General features: G+C 52.5%; 1 protein-coding gene, 4 non-coding genes and 2 pseudogenes across 5 annotated transcripts; all 7 read left to right on the top strand.

Moving 5' to 3' along the window:
- The first annotated feature begins 836 nt into the window (after positions 1-836).
- LOC140066390 (U2 spliceosomal RNA) lies at positions 837-1,027 on the top strand. Its single transcript, XR_011848237.1, has one exon. It is a non-coding gene; the product is annotated as a U2 spliceosomal RNA (small nuclear RNA).
- Positions 1,028-1,807: 780 nt separating this feature from the next.
- On the top strand, positions 1,808-1,971 carry LOC140066373 (U2 spliceosomal RNA; annotated as a pseudogene).
- On the top strand, positions 1,880-4,544 carry LOC140065039 (uncharacterized). Its single transcript, XM_072112472.1, has one exon. The coding sequence runs from the start codon at positions 2,189-2,191 to the stop codon at positions 3,854-3,856; it is 1,668 nt and encodes a 555-aa protein (XP_071968573.1). The 5' UTR covers positions 1,880-2,188; the 3' UTR covers positions 3,857-4,544.
- A 3,164-nt stretch (positions 4,545-7,708) lies between these two features.
- LOC140066277 (U2 spliceosomal RNA) lies at positions 7,709-7,884 on the top strand (annotated as a pseudogene).
- A 780-nt stretch (positions 7,885-8,664) lies between these two features.
- Positions 8,665-8,855, top strand: LOC140066379 (U2 spliceosomal RNA). Its single transcript, XR_011848233.1, has one exon. It is a non-coding gene; the product is annotated as a U2 spliceosomal RNA (small nuclear RNA).
- Positions 8,856-9,635: 780 nt separating this feature from the next.
- LOC140066368 (U2 spliceosomal RNA) lies at positions 9,636-9,826 on the top strand. Its single transcript, XR_011848230.1, has one exon. It is a non-coding gene; the product is annotated as a U2 spliceosomal RNA (small nuclear RNA).
- Positions 9,827-10,606: 780 nt separating this feature from the next.
- Positions 10,607-10,797, top strand: LOC140066357 (U2 spliceosomal RNA). Its single transcript, XR_011848226.1, has one exon. It is a non-coding gene; the product is annotated as a U2 spliceosomal RNA (small nuclear RNA).
- The last annotated feature ends 1,905 nt before the right edge of the window (positions 10,798-12,702 follow it).

Below are 12,702 nucleotides of genomic sequence, written 5' to 3'. Positions count from 1 at the left end.
GTCCACTCCACGCATTGACCTGGTATTGCAGTACCTCCAGGACCGGTGCACCCCTTCTTAACTTGGTGAAAAAGATAGAGAAATAAATAGCAAAACTTTGGAAAAGGGAAAAGAAATGGAGCCGAAGTTTGCAATGTGACGTCGACGACGCTCTTGTGCTTTGTCACCTACTCAGGTGTGTTGTGTGCTGTGTCTTTTGCAGGAGGAACAAAGGCTTCTCACTAATTGATTAATGAGGTGCTAAATGGGCCCGACCCGGAACAAAGGAAAAAAAAAAAAAAGGAAAAATAAAAGTGACCTAATCGGCGGCCTAATTAATTGGAGCTAATTGGATCATGATTAGTCTGGAGCCGTCTACTTGAATCGAAGACACCTGCAGGTTGAGATTTGGCTGCTTCCTCCTCCACTGCTAGCAGTCACAGTCTGAGAAGGTGCGAACGACCGAAGGTAAGCTGTAGCTATCAGCGTGTGCTGGAGCGAGCGTGCTTGTCCCCTCACACCGTCCAGCGGCTGTGTCAAGAGAAAGGAAAAGTGATCTCTGAGCCGTCAGGCAGGCAGGCAGTCGGTCGGTCAGACTGACTTGACAAAAGAGTTGTTGTGGGGAGGGTGTAGCAGCGGGCGGCTGGCAGATGAAGTGCAGACGCCCGCTCGCTCGGCCCCCCTGCTGCTTTGCGGGGGAGGTGCCTGTTGGGGGCGGTCCTATGCAGATTAATCGTCCCCACGCAGAGGACTGTGTGACTTGCAGAGTAGGTTTTTCGCCTCCTGGCGGTGTCTCCTCTCCGTGAGCAGTGCTGAGAGTTCTGAAGGGGGCCCGGTCTGGGCGAGCTATGGTCGGTATCGCTTCTCGGCCTTTTGGCTAAGATCAAGTGTAGTATCTGTTCTTATCAGTTTAATATCTGATACGTCCCCTATCTGGGGACCATATATTAAATGGATTTTTGGAACAGGGAGATGGAAAAAGAGCTTGCTCTGTCCACTCCACGCATTGACCTGGTATTGCAGTACCTCCAGGACCGGTGCACCCCTTCTTAACTTGGTGAAAAAGATAGAGAAATAAATAGCAAAACTTTGGAAAAGGGAAAAGAAATGGAGCCGAAGTTTGCAATGTGACGTCGACGACGCTCTTGTGCTTTGTCACCTACTCAGGTGTGTTGTGTGCTGTGTCTTTTGCAGGAGGAACAAAGGCTTCTCACTAATTGATTAATGAGGTGCTAAATGGGCCCGACCCGGAACAAAGGAAAAAAAAAAAAAAGGAAAAATAAAAGTGACCTAATCGGCGGCCTAATTAATTGGAGCTAATTGGATCATGATTAGTCTGGAGCCGTCTACTTGAATCGAAGACACCTGCAGGTTGAGATTTGGCTGCTTCCTCCTCCACTGCTAGCAGTCACAGTCTGAGAAGGTGCGAACGACCGAAGGTAAGCTGTAGCTATCAGCGTGTGCTGGAGCGAGCGTGCTTGTCCCCTCACACCGTCCAGCGGCTGTGTCAAGAGAAAGGAAAAGTGATCTCTGAGCCGTCAGGCAGGCAGGCAGTCGGTCGGTCAGACTGACTTGACAAAAGAGTTGTTGTGGGGAGGGTGTAGCAGCGGGCGGCTGGCAGATGAAGTGCAGACGCCCGCTCGCTCGGCCCCCCTGCTGCTTTGCGGGGGAGGTGCCTGTTGGGGGCGGTCCTATGCAGATTAATCGTCCCCACGCAGAGGACTGTGTGACTTGCAGAGTAGGTTTTTCGCCTCCTGGCGGTGTCTCCTCTCCGTGAGCAGTGCTGAGAGTTCTGAAGGGGGCCCGGTCTGGGCGAGCTATGGTCGGTATCGCTTCTCGGCCTTTTGGCTAAGATCAAGTGTAGTATCTTTTCAAGAAACTGCCTTGGATCTGACAAAGAACTCTGGAAGACTGAAGATCTGAAGAAGGAACCCTGGATTTTTGAAAAGATTTGGAAGAGTTGCTGCTTTTTCTTGCTGCTTCTTGGAAGAACCTTGGATTATCTCTGGGATTACTTTTTCTTCTTCTTCTTTGTTTCTTCTGGAGGAATTTCTGCCGGTGGAACCTTGCTCCTAGCGATCGGCTAGGAACCTCCGGACCAAGCAGGAAAATCTTCATTGCTTTCTCCCCCTGGGGAAAGTTCTGCTGAGGACCCTGCTCAAGGATTTCTGCACCTTTTCTTCTTTAACCCCCCAAGCAAGCCGAAGCCATGGCTCCAGCAAGCAAGGAGGCAAGGAAGAAGAAGCAGAAGACCCCCAAAGAAGCCCCAAGACTGGAGGAGGAAGCCCCAAAGGCTGAAACCCCAAGACTGGAGGCCAAAGACCCAGGACCCGAGGTACAGACCCCAGGACCTGCAGCTGTCCCCAACCCCGAAGCCCCCACCACTTCTCGGGTTCAGAAGCCGCCCAGGAAGACCCAGGAGCCCCCAAAGCTCCCTCCCTACATGAGGGATACGGTGGCCCTGAAGCTGAAGGAGGTGGACGGAAGGGTGCCGGACATGTCCAAGGACGTCTTCTGCAAGAAGATGCTGCTGGACCAGGGGATCCTGAGCCACGAGATCTTTGGGATCCAAGCCATGGTTGCCGGGATCTTTTATGTGACCTTCATCTCCATGTCGGTCTGTAAGAGGTACTGGGAAGCAGTGAAAGCAGCGACGCCGGATTCCCCGTTCTCCAAATTCTTATGCAGTTGCCTGCTACAGAGGGAGGAGAGGAGGATCATCGTGTCAATGTGGAACCTGCGGACCCCCGGCAAGGACATCGAGACATTCCTCCAAAGGTACTGCACGGTGGTGAGGGGCCCCGAAAAGGTCCTGAACTGCTACAACCTTTGGATGGGCAAGTGGGCTGCGACAGTCCTGCTGCAGAAGGATTCTGCATCAGAAGACGGTTTCAAACACCTGCCCCAAGCATTCATGTTGGGCAACTCCCACGGCCTCATCTATTATCCGGATATGCCGCAAACCTGCAGGAAGTGTGGCAAGACGGGTCATCAGATGAAGGCCTGCAAGGAGGAAGCCTGCAAGAATTGCAGGGTTACAGGCCACGAAACCAAAGATTGTCCCAGAAAGTCTACTTGCAACCTTTGCGGCCTGACTGGACATGTCTACAAAACCTGTCCACAAAGGAGGAAAACATGGGCGGAGGTGGCTGCCTCGGCTCCGGGAAAGGGCTTTGAAGCTCGCTCCCCTGCTGAGACAACAAAGAAGCCCAAGGCAAAGGTGTCGGGTGACCAACCGGCAGAACAAAAGAAGGCGTCAAAGAAGGTGACTCAGACGTCCAGGAATGTGGCCAAGCCCGCAGAGGTGTCAAAACTGAAGACGGGTAAGACAAAGAAGGTGACACCTTCCCCCCCTCCCGCCCAGGCCAACTCCAAACCCTCCCCTCCCCCCACTGAGACCACCATCACCCCCCTAGTCGGGGTCTCAGCAGTTCAGCCACCGGCCCATAAGGCAACCCCCCAGGAATCAGCAGCACTAACCCAAACCCCTCCCCCTGCTGCTGATCCCCTATCCTACACGGTGGAGAACTTCCCCAACCTCTCCTCCCAAGCCCTTGTCTCTTCCTCTGTCCCCACAGATCCAGGCACTGAGACCGAGACAAAGACAAAGAAGAAACGGAAGAGGAAGCAGGCGGAGAGCCCAGTAGCAGAGACCACCAGGAAAATAGTACTGGTGGAGAACGAACAGCCCTCCACTCCCGCTATAGACCTGGTTCTGCAAGCAGAAATTGAGAACATGCTGGATTACTACCCTGAGAGCCCCAGCTTCCACGACCTGCCAGCACCCCTCAATCCGTTGATAGACGAGATGCTGGATACTGCAGAGGGATCCCCGATCCTCCAGCAGGAAGAGCCACCTGACGGGATAGGTAACTAGGGCTGTATCGTCCCAACCTAACCACCCTCTTTTTCTTTTTCCATGATGGCGAATCTAACCATTTTCTCCATTAATGTTAGAAGCATTAGAGATAAGTTTCGTTGTTCGACTGTACTAACCTTTCTTGCCTCCCAACCAGGTGATGTTTTTATGTTGCAGGAATGTGCTCTCCCCTCCTCTAGGTCCTACCAACATCTGGCCAGGCAGTGGAGTCACGGCCCGTCCTACTGGTCCGGGGGGGGCGACTGTAAGTCTGCAGGCACCGCCATCCTTCTCAGGGGAAGCGCTTTCACGCTTGATTCCGTCCAGGAGCTAGTCTGCGGCCGACTTCTGGTCGTAGATGGCTCCTGGGCGGGTGAGCCCGTGCGGCTAATCAGCGTGTACGCATCCCCTGACAAGGGTGAGCGTCTGGAACTTTTCCAGAACCTCAGACCGCAGCTCGCCACCACCCGGGCCGTAGTGATGGCCGGAGACTTCAACTGCCCCATAGAGGAAGATGGGCGCAGCTCCGGCACCTCGAGCAAGCTTGATGTCACGTCCAAACTGCTCATAGAGATGGTAACTGAAGCATCCTTAAAGGACGCGGTGGGTTCCATGGGGTGCGGCTCCGTGAATTACACGTGGAGCCGCCCCGATGGCTCACTGCGTTCCCGGATAGACTTCGTGTTCACCTCTAGAGCGATCAAGCCGTGTGGGTACTCTGTGGTCCCCTGCTTCTTCTCTGACCACAGGGCCGTCCAGGTTCGGGGCGCCCTGGGCCATGGTTTTCCAACTGGCCCAGGGTCCTGGAAACTGAACTGTGCCTTGCTGGAACAGGAGGGAGTGCGGGAGGAGCTTAGAGATGTCTACATGGTTTTGAGGAATGACAAATGTTTGTTTGCTACTGTCAGTGAATGGTGGGAGTATGCTAAAGTTGAATTGCGTAGTTTCTTTCAGGACAAAGGCAGGCGGCAGGCGGCCAAAGTGAAAAGGGACTTCAGAGAGCTCCAGCGTCAGCTGAGATCACTGCAGGACCTCCACCACTGCGGCTGGGACGTCAGAGAGGAGCTGGAGGACACCAAGAAGCGTCTGAAAAGTCACTTTGAGGAGGAATCCAAGCGAATCATCTTTCGTGCCAAAATGGACAACCTGGAGAAGGGTGAGAAGTGTAACTCTTTCTTTTTCAGGAAAGTCCACGCCGGCCACACGCCCCTGACTGAGCTGCGCGACGAAGCCGGAAACATGCAGCGGGGCAAAAAGGCAGTGATGGGAGTCGTCGCCGACTTCTACAGCAGCCTCTACGCCCCGAAAACCACAGACACGGAAGCCGCCGAGAGGTTCCTAGCAGGTATCACTAACCCCCTTGATCCTGCAGGTGCCACGGAAATGGACGCCCCTTTGACGGTGGACGAGCTGCTCTCTGCCGCTAAATCCTTTAGACCCGGCAGGACTCCGGGCAGTGACGGCCTCCCAGCGGAGCTCTATGTAGCGCTGGGGGACCTCATCTGCCCGGACTTGCTGGAGCTCTTTGGGGAGATGGTGGTGGAGGGCAGTATGCCGCCGTCATTGAGGCAAGGAATGATCACGATCCTGTACAAGCGGAAGGGAGAGAGGTGTGACCTGAAGAATTGGCGTCCCATCTCACTCCTCAACGTGGACTACAAGATCCTGGCAAAGGTCCTAGCAAACAGACTGAAGGGCGTCATAGGGAAGATCATCCACCCGGACCAGACCTGCGGCATCCCAGGCCGCAGGATTGCAGACAGTCTAGCCCTCATGAGAGACACGGTGCATTACATCAGAAGCCGCCGCATCCGCGCAGCCCTGGTCAGCCTTGATCAGGAGAAGGCCTTCGACCGAGTCTCGCATGAATTCATGGGTAAAGTACTGCGCAAGCTTGGTCTGGGGAAAATGTTTTGTACCTATGTTAACCTGATGTATTCTGACATTTGCAGCACGGTGTTGGTGAACGGCTGGAAGACTAACCCCTTTCCTATCCTTTCAGGGGTTAGACAAGGCTGCCCTCTTTCACCTCTTCTCTTTGTTTGTGTTATAGAGCTGTTCGCAGAATCTATCCGGCAGAGAGGAGAGATCAGAGGGATCACCGCACCGGGACCAGGACACGCCGAGGTCAAGTGCTCACTCTACATGGACGACGTGACCGTCTTCTGCGCAGACCAGCGTTCGGTGACGGAACTCGCCCAGACGTGTGAGCTGTTCGGACAAGCTTCGGGGGCAAAGGTCAACTGCAAGAAGTCGGAGGTCATGCTCTTCGGGGATTGGCACCCTGCTTCTTCTGCACCTCTTCCCTTCACCATCCAGCAAGACTTTATCAAGGTTTTGGGGGTTTGGTTTGGGAAAGACGGAGCAGCCACGAAGTCTTGGCAAGAACGCTTGGCCAAGGTAAACCAACGGATTGGACTGTGGGCCCTCAGACAGCTTACCCTCACGGGGAAAGCATTGGTCCTGCGTAACGAGGTGCTGCCTGTGCTACACTACACGGCACAGGCATGGCCTCCCACGGCCGAAGTCAGCAAGGCCATTACCAGGACCGTGTTTAAGTTTGTTTGGGGTTCAAAGATGGACAGAGTCAAAAGGTCTGTCATGTACAAGGAGCCTCGCAAGGGGGGTAAGGGCATCCCCGACATCCCCACTTTGCTTTGGATTTCTTTTGTGTGTGACATGGTCCGACGAACTCTGCGAACACCAAGGGACTCTGCCGGAAAGTCCATGTCCCGCTTTTTCCTTCTTCCCCTGTGGCGGGGGCTTGGTTGGGACAAGTGGAACAGCTCCTTCCCTTACAACTGGGATCCTCCCTGGTACTATGCCAGGGCGGTGAAATTTGTGAGGGATCAACATCTGGAGGGACTCAAGCCGGATTTGTGGAAGCCTAAAACTATCCACAAAGTCATCAGAGCCAAGGATCTTGTGGAGTGTGTTCCGGGGCTGACCACCAGCACCATGGACACCGTGTGGTCCAACATGTCGTGTGAAAGGCTTAACAACTGGCACAAGGATCTGTCATGGATGGCCATCCAGGGGGGCCTCCCCACCCGGTCATTTATGGCAGCCCGCAACCTGAGCAAAACCCAGTACTGCCCCCGGTGTCCCTTTGCGGAGGAGACATCATTGCACCTGTTCTGGGAATGCCCCTTTGCTCGGGGCCTGTTGAAAGCTCTGGATCACGAACTGCTTCTTTCTGTGCCCAGGAACACCATGACGTGCCACGCTGCACTTTATGGCCTGTTCCAAGGCACCCACACGGTGGGGGCCATCCAGGATGCCTGGCGTCTTATGAACTGCTTCAAAGACGTCTTGTGGTACGCCAGGAGGCGCCTCACCCTCCACAGAGAAACTTTGTCCATCCAGGACTGTCACCGGCTAGTCTTGAGCCAGCTCAGAGACTACGCCTCCCTTGACAGCAGGGTGGACTCAGAAGAAGAGGACTGACAAGCTTCTTCTTCATTTTCTCTTGTGGACTTTGTTTTTCTTGGACTTTATTTAGGGAGTTATGGGACTTTGCCTCTTTCCTCACAGGAGGAGGCATCCAGGAAGAAGAGGACTTACCATCCTCTCCTTCCCCCCTACCTCCCTCATGTGTCTGTGATTTTTCAATAAAGCTTCGGGCCTGTGACAACTTACCCCCTTCCCCTCCTCCCTCCCCCCCTCCCACCCCCTGTTGCAGGTTAGTTTTTTTTATTGAGAAATGTGTGTTTTTTGTTTGCCTGAGCTAGTATGCTAGAGTAGCACTTATTCTGCCATAGTGTTAGGATAGTGCTAGGAGTGTATCTTAATTTATTGTGTGCTTTGTACAAAGCCCATGCTGCGTCATGGCACACACTGTCTGTAAGTTTTACTGTGTATCTGTGAATAAAGGCTCTTTCAATCAAAAAAAATCTGTTCTTATCAGTTTAATATCTGATACGTCCCCTATCTGGGGACCATATATTAAATGGATTTTTGGAACAGGGAGATGGAAAAAGAGCTTGCTCTGTCCACTCCACGCATTGACCTGGTATTGCAGTACCTCCAGGACCGGTGCACCCCTTCTTAACTTGGTGAAAAAGATAGAGAAATAAATAGCAAAACTTTGGAAAAGGGAAAAGAAATGGAGCCGAAGTTTGCAATGTGACGTCGACGACGCTCTTGTGCTTTGTCACCTACTCAGGTGTGTTGTGTGCTGTGTCTTTTGCAGGAGGAACAAAGGCTTCTCACTAATTGATTAATGAGGTGCTAAATGGGCCCGACCCGGAACAAAGGAAAAAAAAAAAAAAGGAAAAATAAAAGTGACCTAATCGGCGGCCTAATTAATTGGAGCTAATTGGATCATGATTAGTCTGGAGCCGTCTACTTGAATCGAAGACACCTGCAGGTTGAGATTTGGCTGCTTCCTCCTCCACTGCTAGCAGTCACAGTCTGAGAAGGTGCGAACGACCGAAGGTAAGCTGTAGCTATCAGCGTGTGCTGGAGCGAGCGTGCTTGTCCCCTCACACCGTCCAGCGGCTGTGTCAAGAGAAAGGAAAAGTGATCTCTGAGCCGTCAGGCAGGCAGGCAGTCGGTCGGTCAGACTGACTTGACAAAAGAGTTGTTGTGGGGAGGGTGTAGCAGCGGGCGGCTGGCAGATGAAGTGCAGACGCCCGCTCGCTCGGCCCCCCTGCTGCTTTGCGGGGGAGGTGCCTGTTGGGGGCGGTCCTATGCAGATTAATCGTCCCCACGCAGAGGACTGTGTGACTTGCAGAGTAGGTTTTTCGCCTCCTGGCGGTGTCTCCTCTCCGTGAGCAGTGCTGAGAGTTCTGAAGGGGGCCCGGTCTGGGCGAGCTATGGTCGGTATCGCTTCTCGGCCTTTTGGCTAAGATCAAGTGTAGTATCTGTTCTTATCAGTTTAATATCTGATACGTCCCCTATCTGGGGACCATATATTAAATGGATTTTTGGAACAGGGAGATGGAAAAAGAGCTTGCTCTGTCCACTCCACGCATTGACCTGGTATTGCAGTACCTCCAGGACCGGTGCACCCCTTCTTAACTTGGTGAAAAAGATAGAGAAATAAATAGCAAAACTTTGGAAAAGGGAAAAGAAATGGAGCCGAAGTTTGCAATGTGACGTCGACGACGCTCTTGTGCTTTGTCACCTACTCAGGTGTGTTGTGTGCTGTGTCTTTTGCAGGAGGAACAAAGGCTTCTCACTAATTGATTAATGAGGTGCTAAATGGGCCCGACCCGGAACAAAGGAAAAAAAAAAAAAAGGAAAAATAAAAGTGACCTAATCGGCGGCCTAATTAATTGGAGCTAATTGGATCATGATTAGTCTGGAGCCGTCTACTTGAATCGAAGACACCTGCAGGTTGAGATTTGGCTGCTTCCTCCTCCACTGCTAGCAGTCACAGTCTGAGAAGGTGCGAACGACCGAAGGTAAGCTGTAGCTATCAGCGTGTGCTGGAGCGAGCGTGCTTGTCCCCTCACACCGTCCAGCGGCTGTGTCAAGAGAAAGGAAAAGTGATCTCTGAGCCGTCAGGCAGGCAGGCAGTCGGTCGGTCAGACTGACTTGACAAAAGAGTTGTTGTGGGGAGGGTGTAGCAGCGGGCGGCTGGCAGATGAAGTGCAGACGCCCGCTCGCTCGGCCCCCCTGCTGCTTTGCGGGGGAGGTGCCTGTTGGGGGCGGTCCTATGCAGATTAATCGTCCCCACGCAGAGGACTGTGTGACTTGCAGAGTAGGTTTTTCGCCTCCTGGCGGTGTCTCCTCTCCGTGAGCAGTGCTGAGAGTTCTGAAGGGGGCCCGGTCTGGGCGAGCTATGGTCGGTATCGCTTCTCGGCCTTTTGGCTAAGATCAAGTGTAGTATCTGTTCTTATCAGTTTAATATCTGATACGTCCCCTATCTGGGGACCATATATTAAATGGATTTTTGGAACAGGGAGATGGAAAAAGAGCTTGCTCTGTCCACTCCACGCATTGACCTGGTATTGCAGTACCTCCAGGACCGGTGCACCCCTTCTTAACTTGGTGAAAAAGATAGAGAAATAAATAGCAAAACTTTGGAAAAGGGAAAAGAAATGGAGCCGAAGTTTGCAATGTGACGTCGACGACGCTCTTGTGCTTTGTCACCTACTCAGGTGTGTTGTGTGCTGTGTCTTTTGCAGGAGGAACAAAGGCTTCTCACTAATTGATTAATGAGGTGCTAAATGGGCCCGACCCGGAACAAAGGAAAAAAAAAAAAAAGGAAAAATAAAAGTGACCTAATCGGCGGCCTAATTAATTGGAGCTAATTGGATCATGATTAGTCTGGAGCCGTCTACTTGAATCGAAGACACCTGCAGGTTGAGATTTGGCTGCTTCCTCCTCCACTGCTAGCAGTCACAGTCTGAGAAGGTGCGAACGACCGAAGGTAAGCTGTAGCTATCAGCGTGTGCTGGAGCGAGCGTGCTTGTCCCCTCACACCGTCCAGCGGCTGTGTCAAGAGAAAGGAAAAGTGATCTCTGAGCCGTCAGGCAGGCAGGCAGTCGGTCGGTCAGACTGACTTGACAAAAGAGTTGTTGTGGGGAGGGTGTAGCAGCGGGCGGCTGGCAGATGAAGTGCAGACGCCCGCTCGCTCGGCCCCCCTGCTGCTTTGCGGGGGAGGTGCCTGTTGGGGGCGGTCCTATGCAGATTAATCGTCCCCACGCAGAGGACTGTGTGACTTGCAGAGTAGGTTTTTCGCCTCCTGGCGGTGTCTCCTCTCCGTGAGCAGTGCTGAGAGTTCTGAAGGGGGCCCGGTCTGGGCGAGCTATGGTCGGTATCGCTTCTCGGCCTTTTGGCTAAGATCAAGTGTAGTATCTGTTCTTATCAGTTTAATATCTGATACGTCCCCTATCTGGGGACCATATATTAAATGGATTTTTGGAACAGGGAGATGGAAAAAGAGCTTGCTCTGTCCACTCCACGCATTGACCTGGTATTGCAGTACCTCCAGGACCGGTGCACCCCTTCTTAACTTGGTGAAAAAGATAGAGAAATAAATAGCAAAACTTTGGAAAAGGGAAAAGAAATGGAGCCGAAGTTTGCAATGTGACGTCGACGACGCTCTTGTGCTTTGTCACCTACTCAGGTGTGTTGTGTGCTGTGTCTTTTGCAGGAGGAACAAAGGCTTCTCACTAATTGATTAATGAGGTGCTAAATGGGCCCGACCCGGAACAAAGGAAAAAAAAAAAAAAGGAAAAATAAAAGTGACCTAATCGGCGGCCTAATTAATTGGAGCTAATTGGATCATGATTAGTCTGGAGCCGTCTACTTGAATCGAAGACACCTGCAGGTTGAGATTTGGCTGCTTCCTCCTCCACTGCTAGCAGTCACAGTCTGAGAAGGTGCGAACGACCGAAGGTAAGCTGTAGCTATCAGCGTGTGCTGGAGCGAGCGTGCTTGTCCCCTCACACCGTCCAGCGGCTGTGTCAAGAGAAAGGAAAAGTGATCTCTGAGCCGTCAGGCAGGCAGGCAGTCGGTCGGTCAGACTGACTTGACAAAAGAGTTGTTGTGGGGAGGGTGTAGCAGCGGGCGGCTGGCAGATGAAGTGCAGACGCCCGCTCGCTCGGCCCCCCTGCTGCTTTGCGGGGGAGGTGCCTGTTGGGGGCGGTCCTATGCAGATTAATCGTCCCCACGCAGAGGACTGTGTGACTTGCAGAGTAGGTTTTTCGCCTCCTGGCGGTGTCTCCTCTCCGTGAGCAGTGCTGAGAGTTCTGAAGGGGGCCCGGTCTGGGCGAGCTATGGTCGGTATCGCTTCTCGGCCTTTTGGCACGATATCTGGCTTGTCCGGACGTGACGAAAGGTTGAGGGGGGACGCTTGGGGGTAAAACCTCAGGTAGTCTAGCCCGAGGAGAAGAGATCGTCTGTGGCGGAAGGCCGACAGTAACCTTTTTTGGAAGAACATGCCTGGATACAGAAACACCATCAGGATGGAAGTGGACGTGGGAGACAAGACAAGGAACGAAATGAAATTCATGGTGAAGACGGTGATAATGGAGAAAATTGGCGTGAGGAAGGAAGAAATCTGGAGCGTCAACTCTTACCCAAAGCAGGGTGCTTATGAGGTGACATTTAACCATGATAAGAGATGCCTGAATGTTTTTGAGCGGCTGAAAGAACTTAGACATGACCCTTTGATGGTTGGTGTTAAAGTGTTGCCGTTATTTGCCCAACAGGATGTAATGGTGGTAGTGCACGTGTACGACCCATATACCCCACCAGAAGTGATTTCATGTTTCTTGTCGAAATATTGTGTCAAAGTGGGTAAAATAGACAAATTAGTGAATGAGCTTGACATATACAAATGTAAAATGAGGGCCTTTGTCCAATTCCGTTTGGACCCGGAAAACCCGGGCGGTTTTGCCTACCCCCCATCAAACTTCACGTTTGGGGGATACAGAGGCTTCGTGTCTTTTGCAAATCAGCCGGAATATTGCAGACGATGTTACGAGTTTGGTCATGTACAGGAGGAATGCACCAAGGGTCAAGTTTGCAGGGTGTGCAAAGACCCTGGCCACACTGCTGCTAAATGTCCGGTAGGGAGGAAATGCGACATGTGTGGAGATACTGGGCATCGGTTCAGCGACTGCCCTGTGGCGGAGTTGAGAAGGAACCAAGAAAGAGAGGAAGAAATGAGGAGGGCTGCTGCACAGACAGCGTTCCTGAGAAAGAGAGAGGAGGAGAGGAAGGCAGAAGAGAAAAGAAGGCAGGAGGAAGAAAAAAGAGAGGAGGAAGAACGGGAGAGGAGGAGGAAGGAGGAGGAGGTAGCTCAAGTTCTTGAAGAGAGTGCCAGCATGGAGTGTGCTTCTCCGGTGGACTTTGATGTAAACATCTTATCATGTATGAGTCCGGTACATGAGTCCGACGCAGAAAAT

Source organism: Engystomops pustulosus, chromosome 6, assembly GCF_040894005.1.
Source record: "Engystomops pustulosus chromosome 6, aEngPut4.maternal, whole genome shotgun sequence".
In the NCBI taxonomy this organism is placed as follows: Eukaryota; Metazoa; Chordata; class Amphibia; order Anura; family Leptodactylidae; genus Engystomops; species Engystomops pustulosus.
Note: the sequence above shows the minus strand (reverse complement) of the source record. Positions and strands in the feature narration are given on the sequence as shown.

Excerpts from the sequence above, each read along its gene's own strand:
- LOC140065039 (XM_072112472.1), top strand. The coding sequence starts at position 2,189 with ATGGCTCCAGCAAGCAAGGAGGCAAGGAAGAAGAAGCAGAAGACCCCC.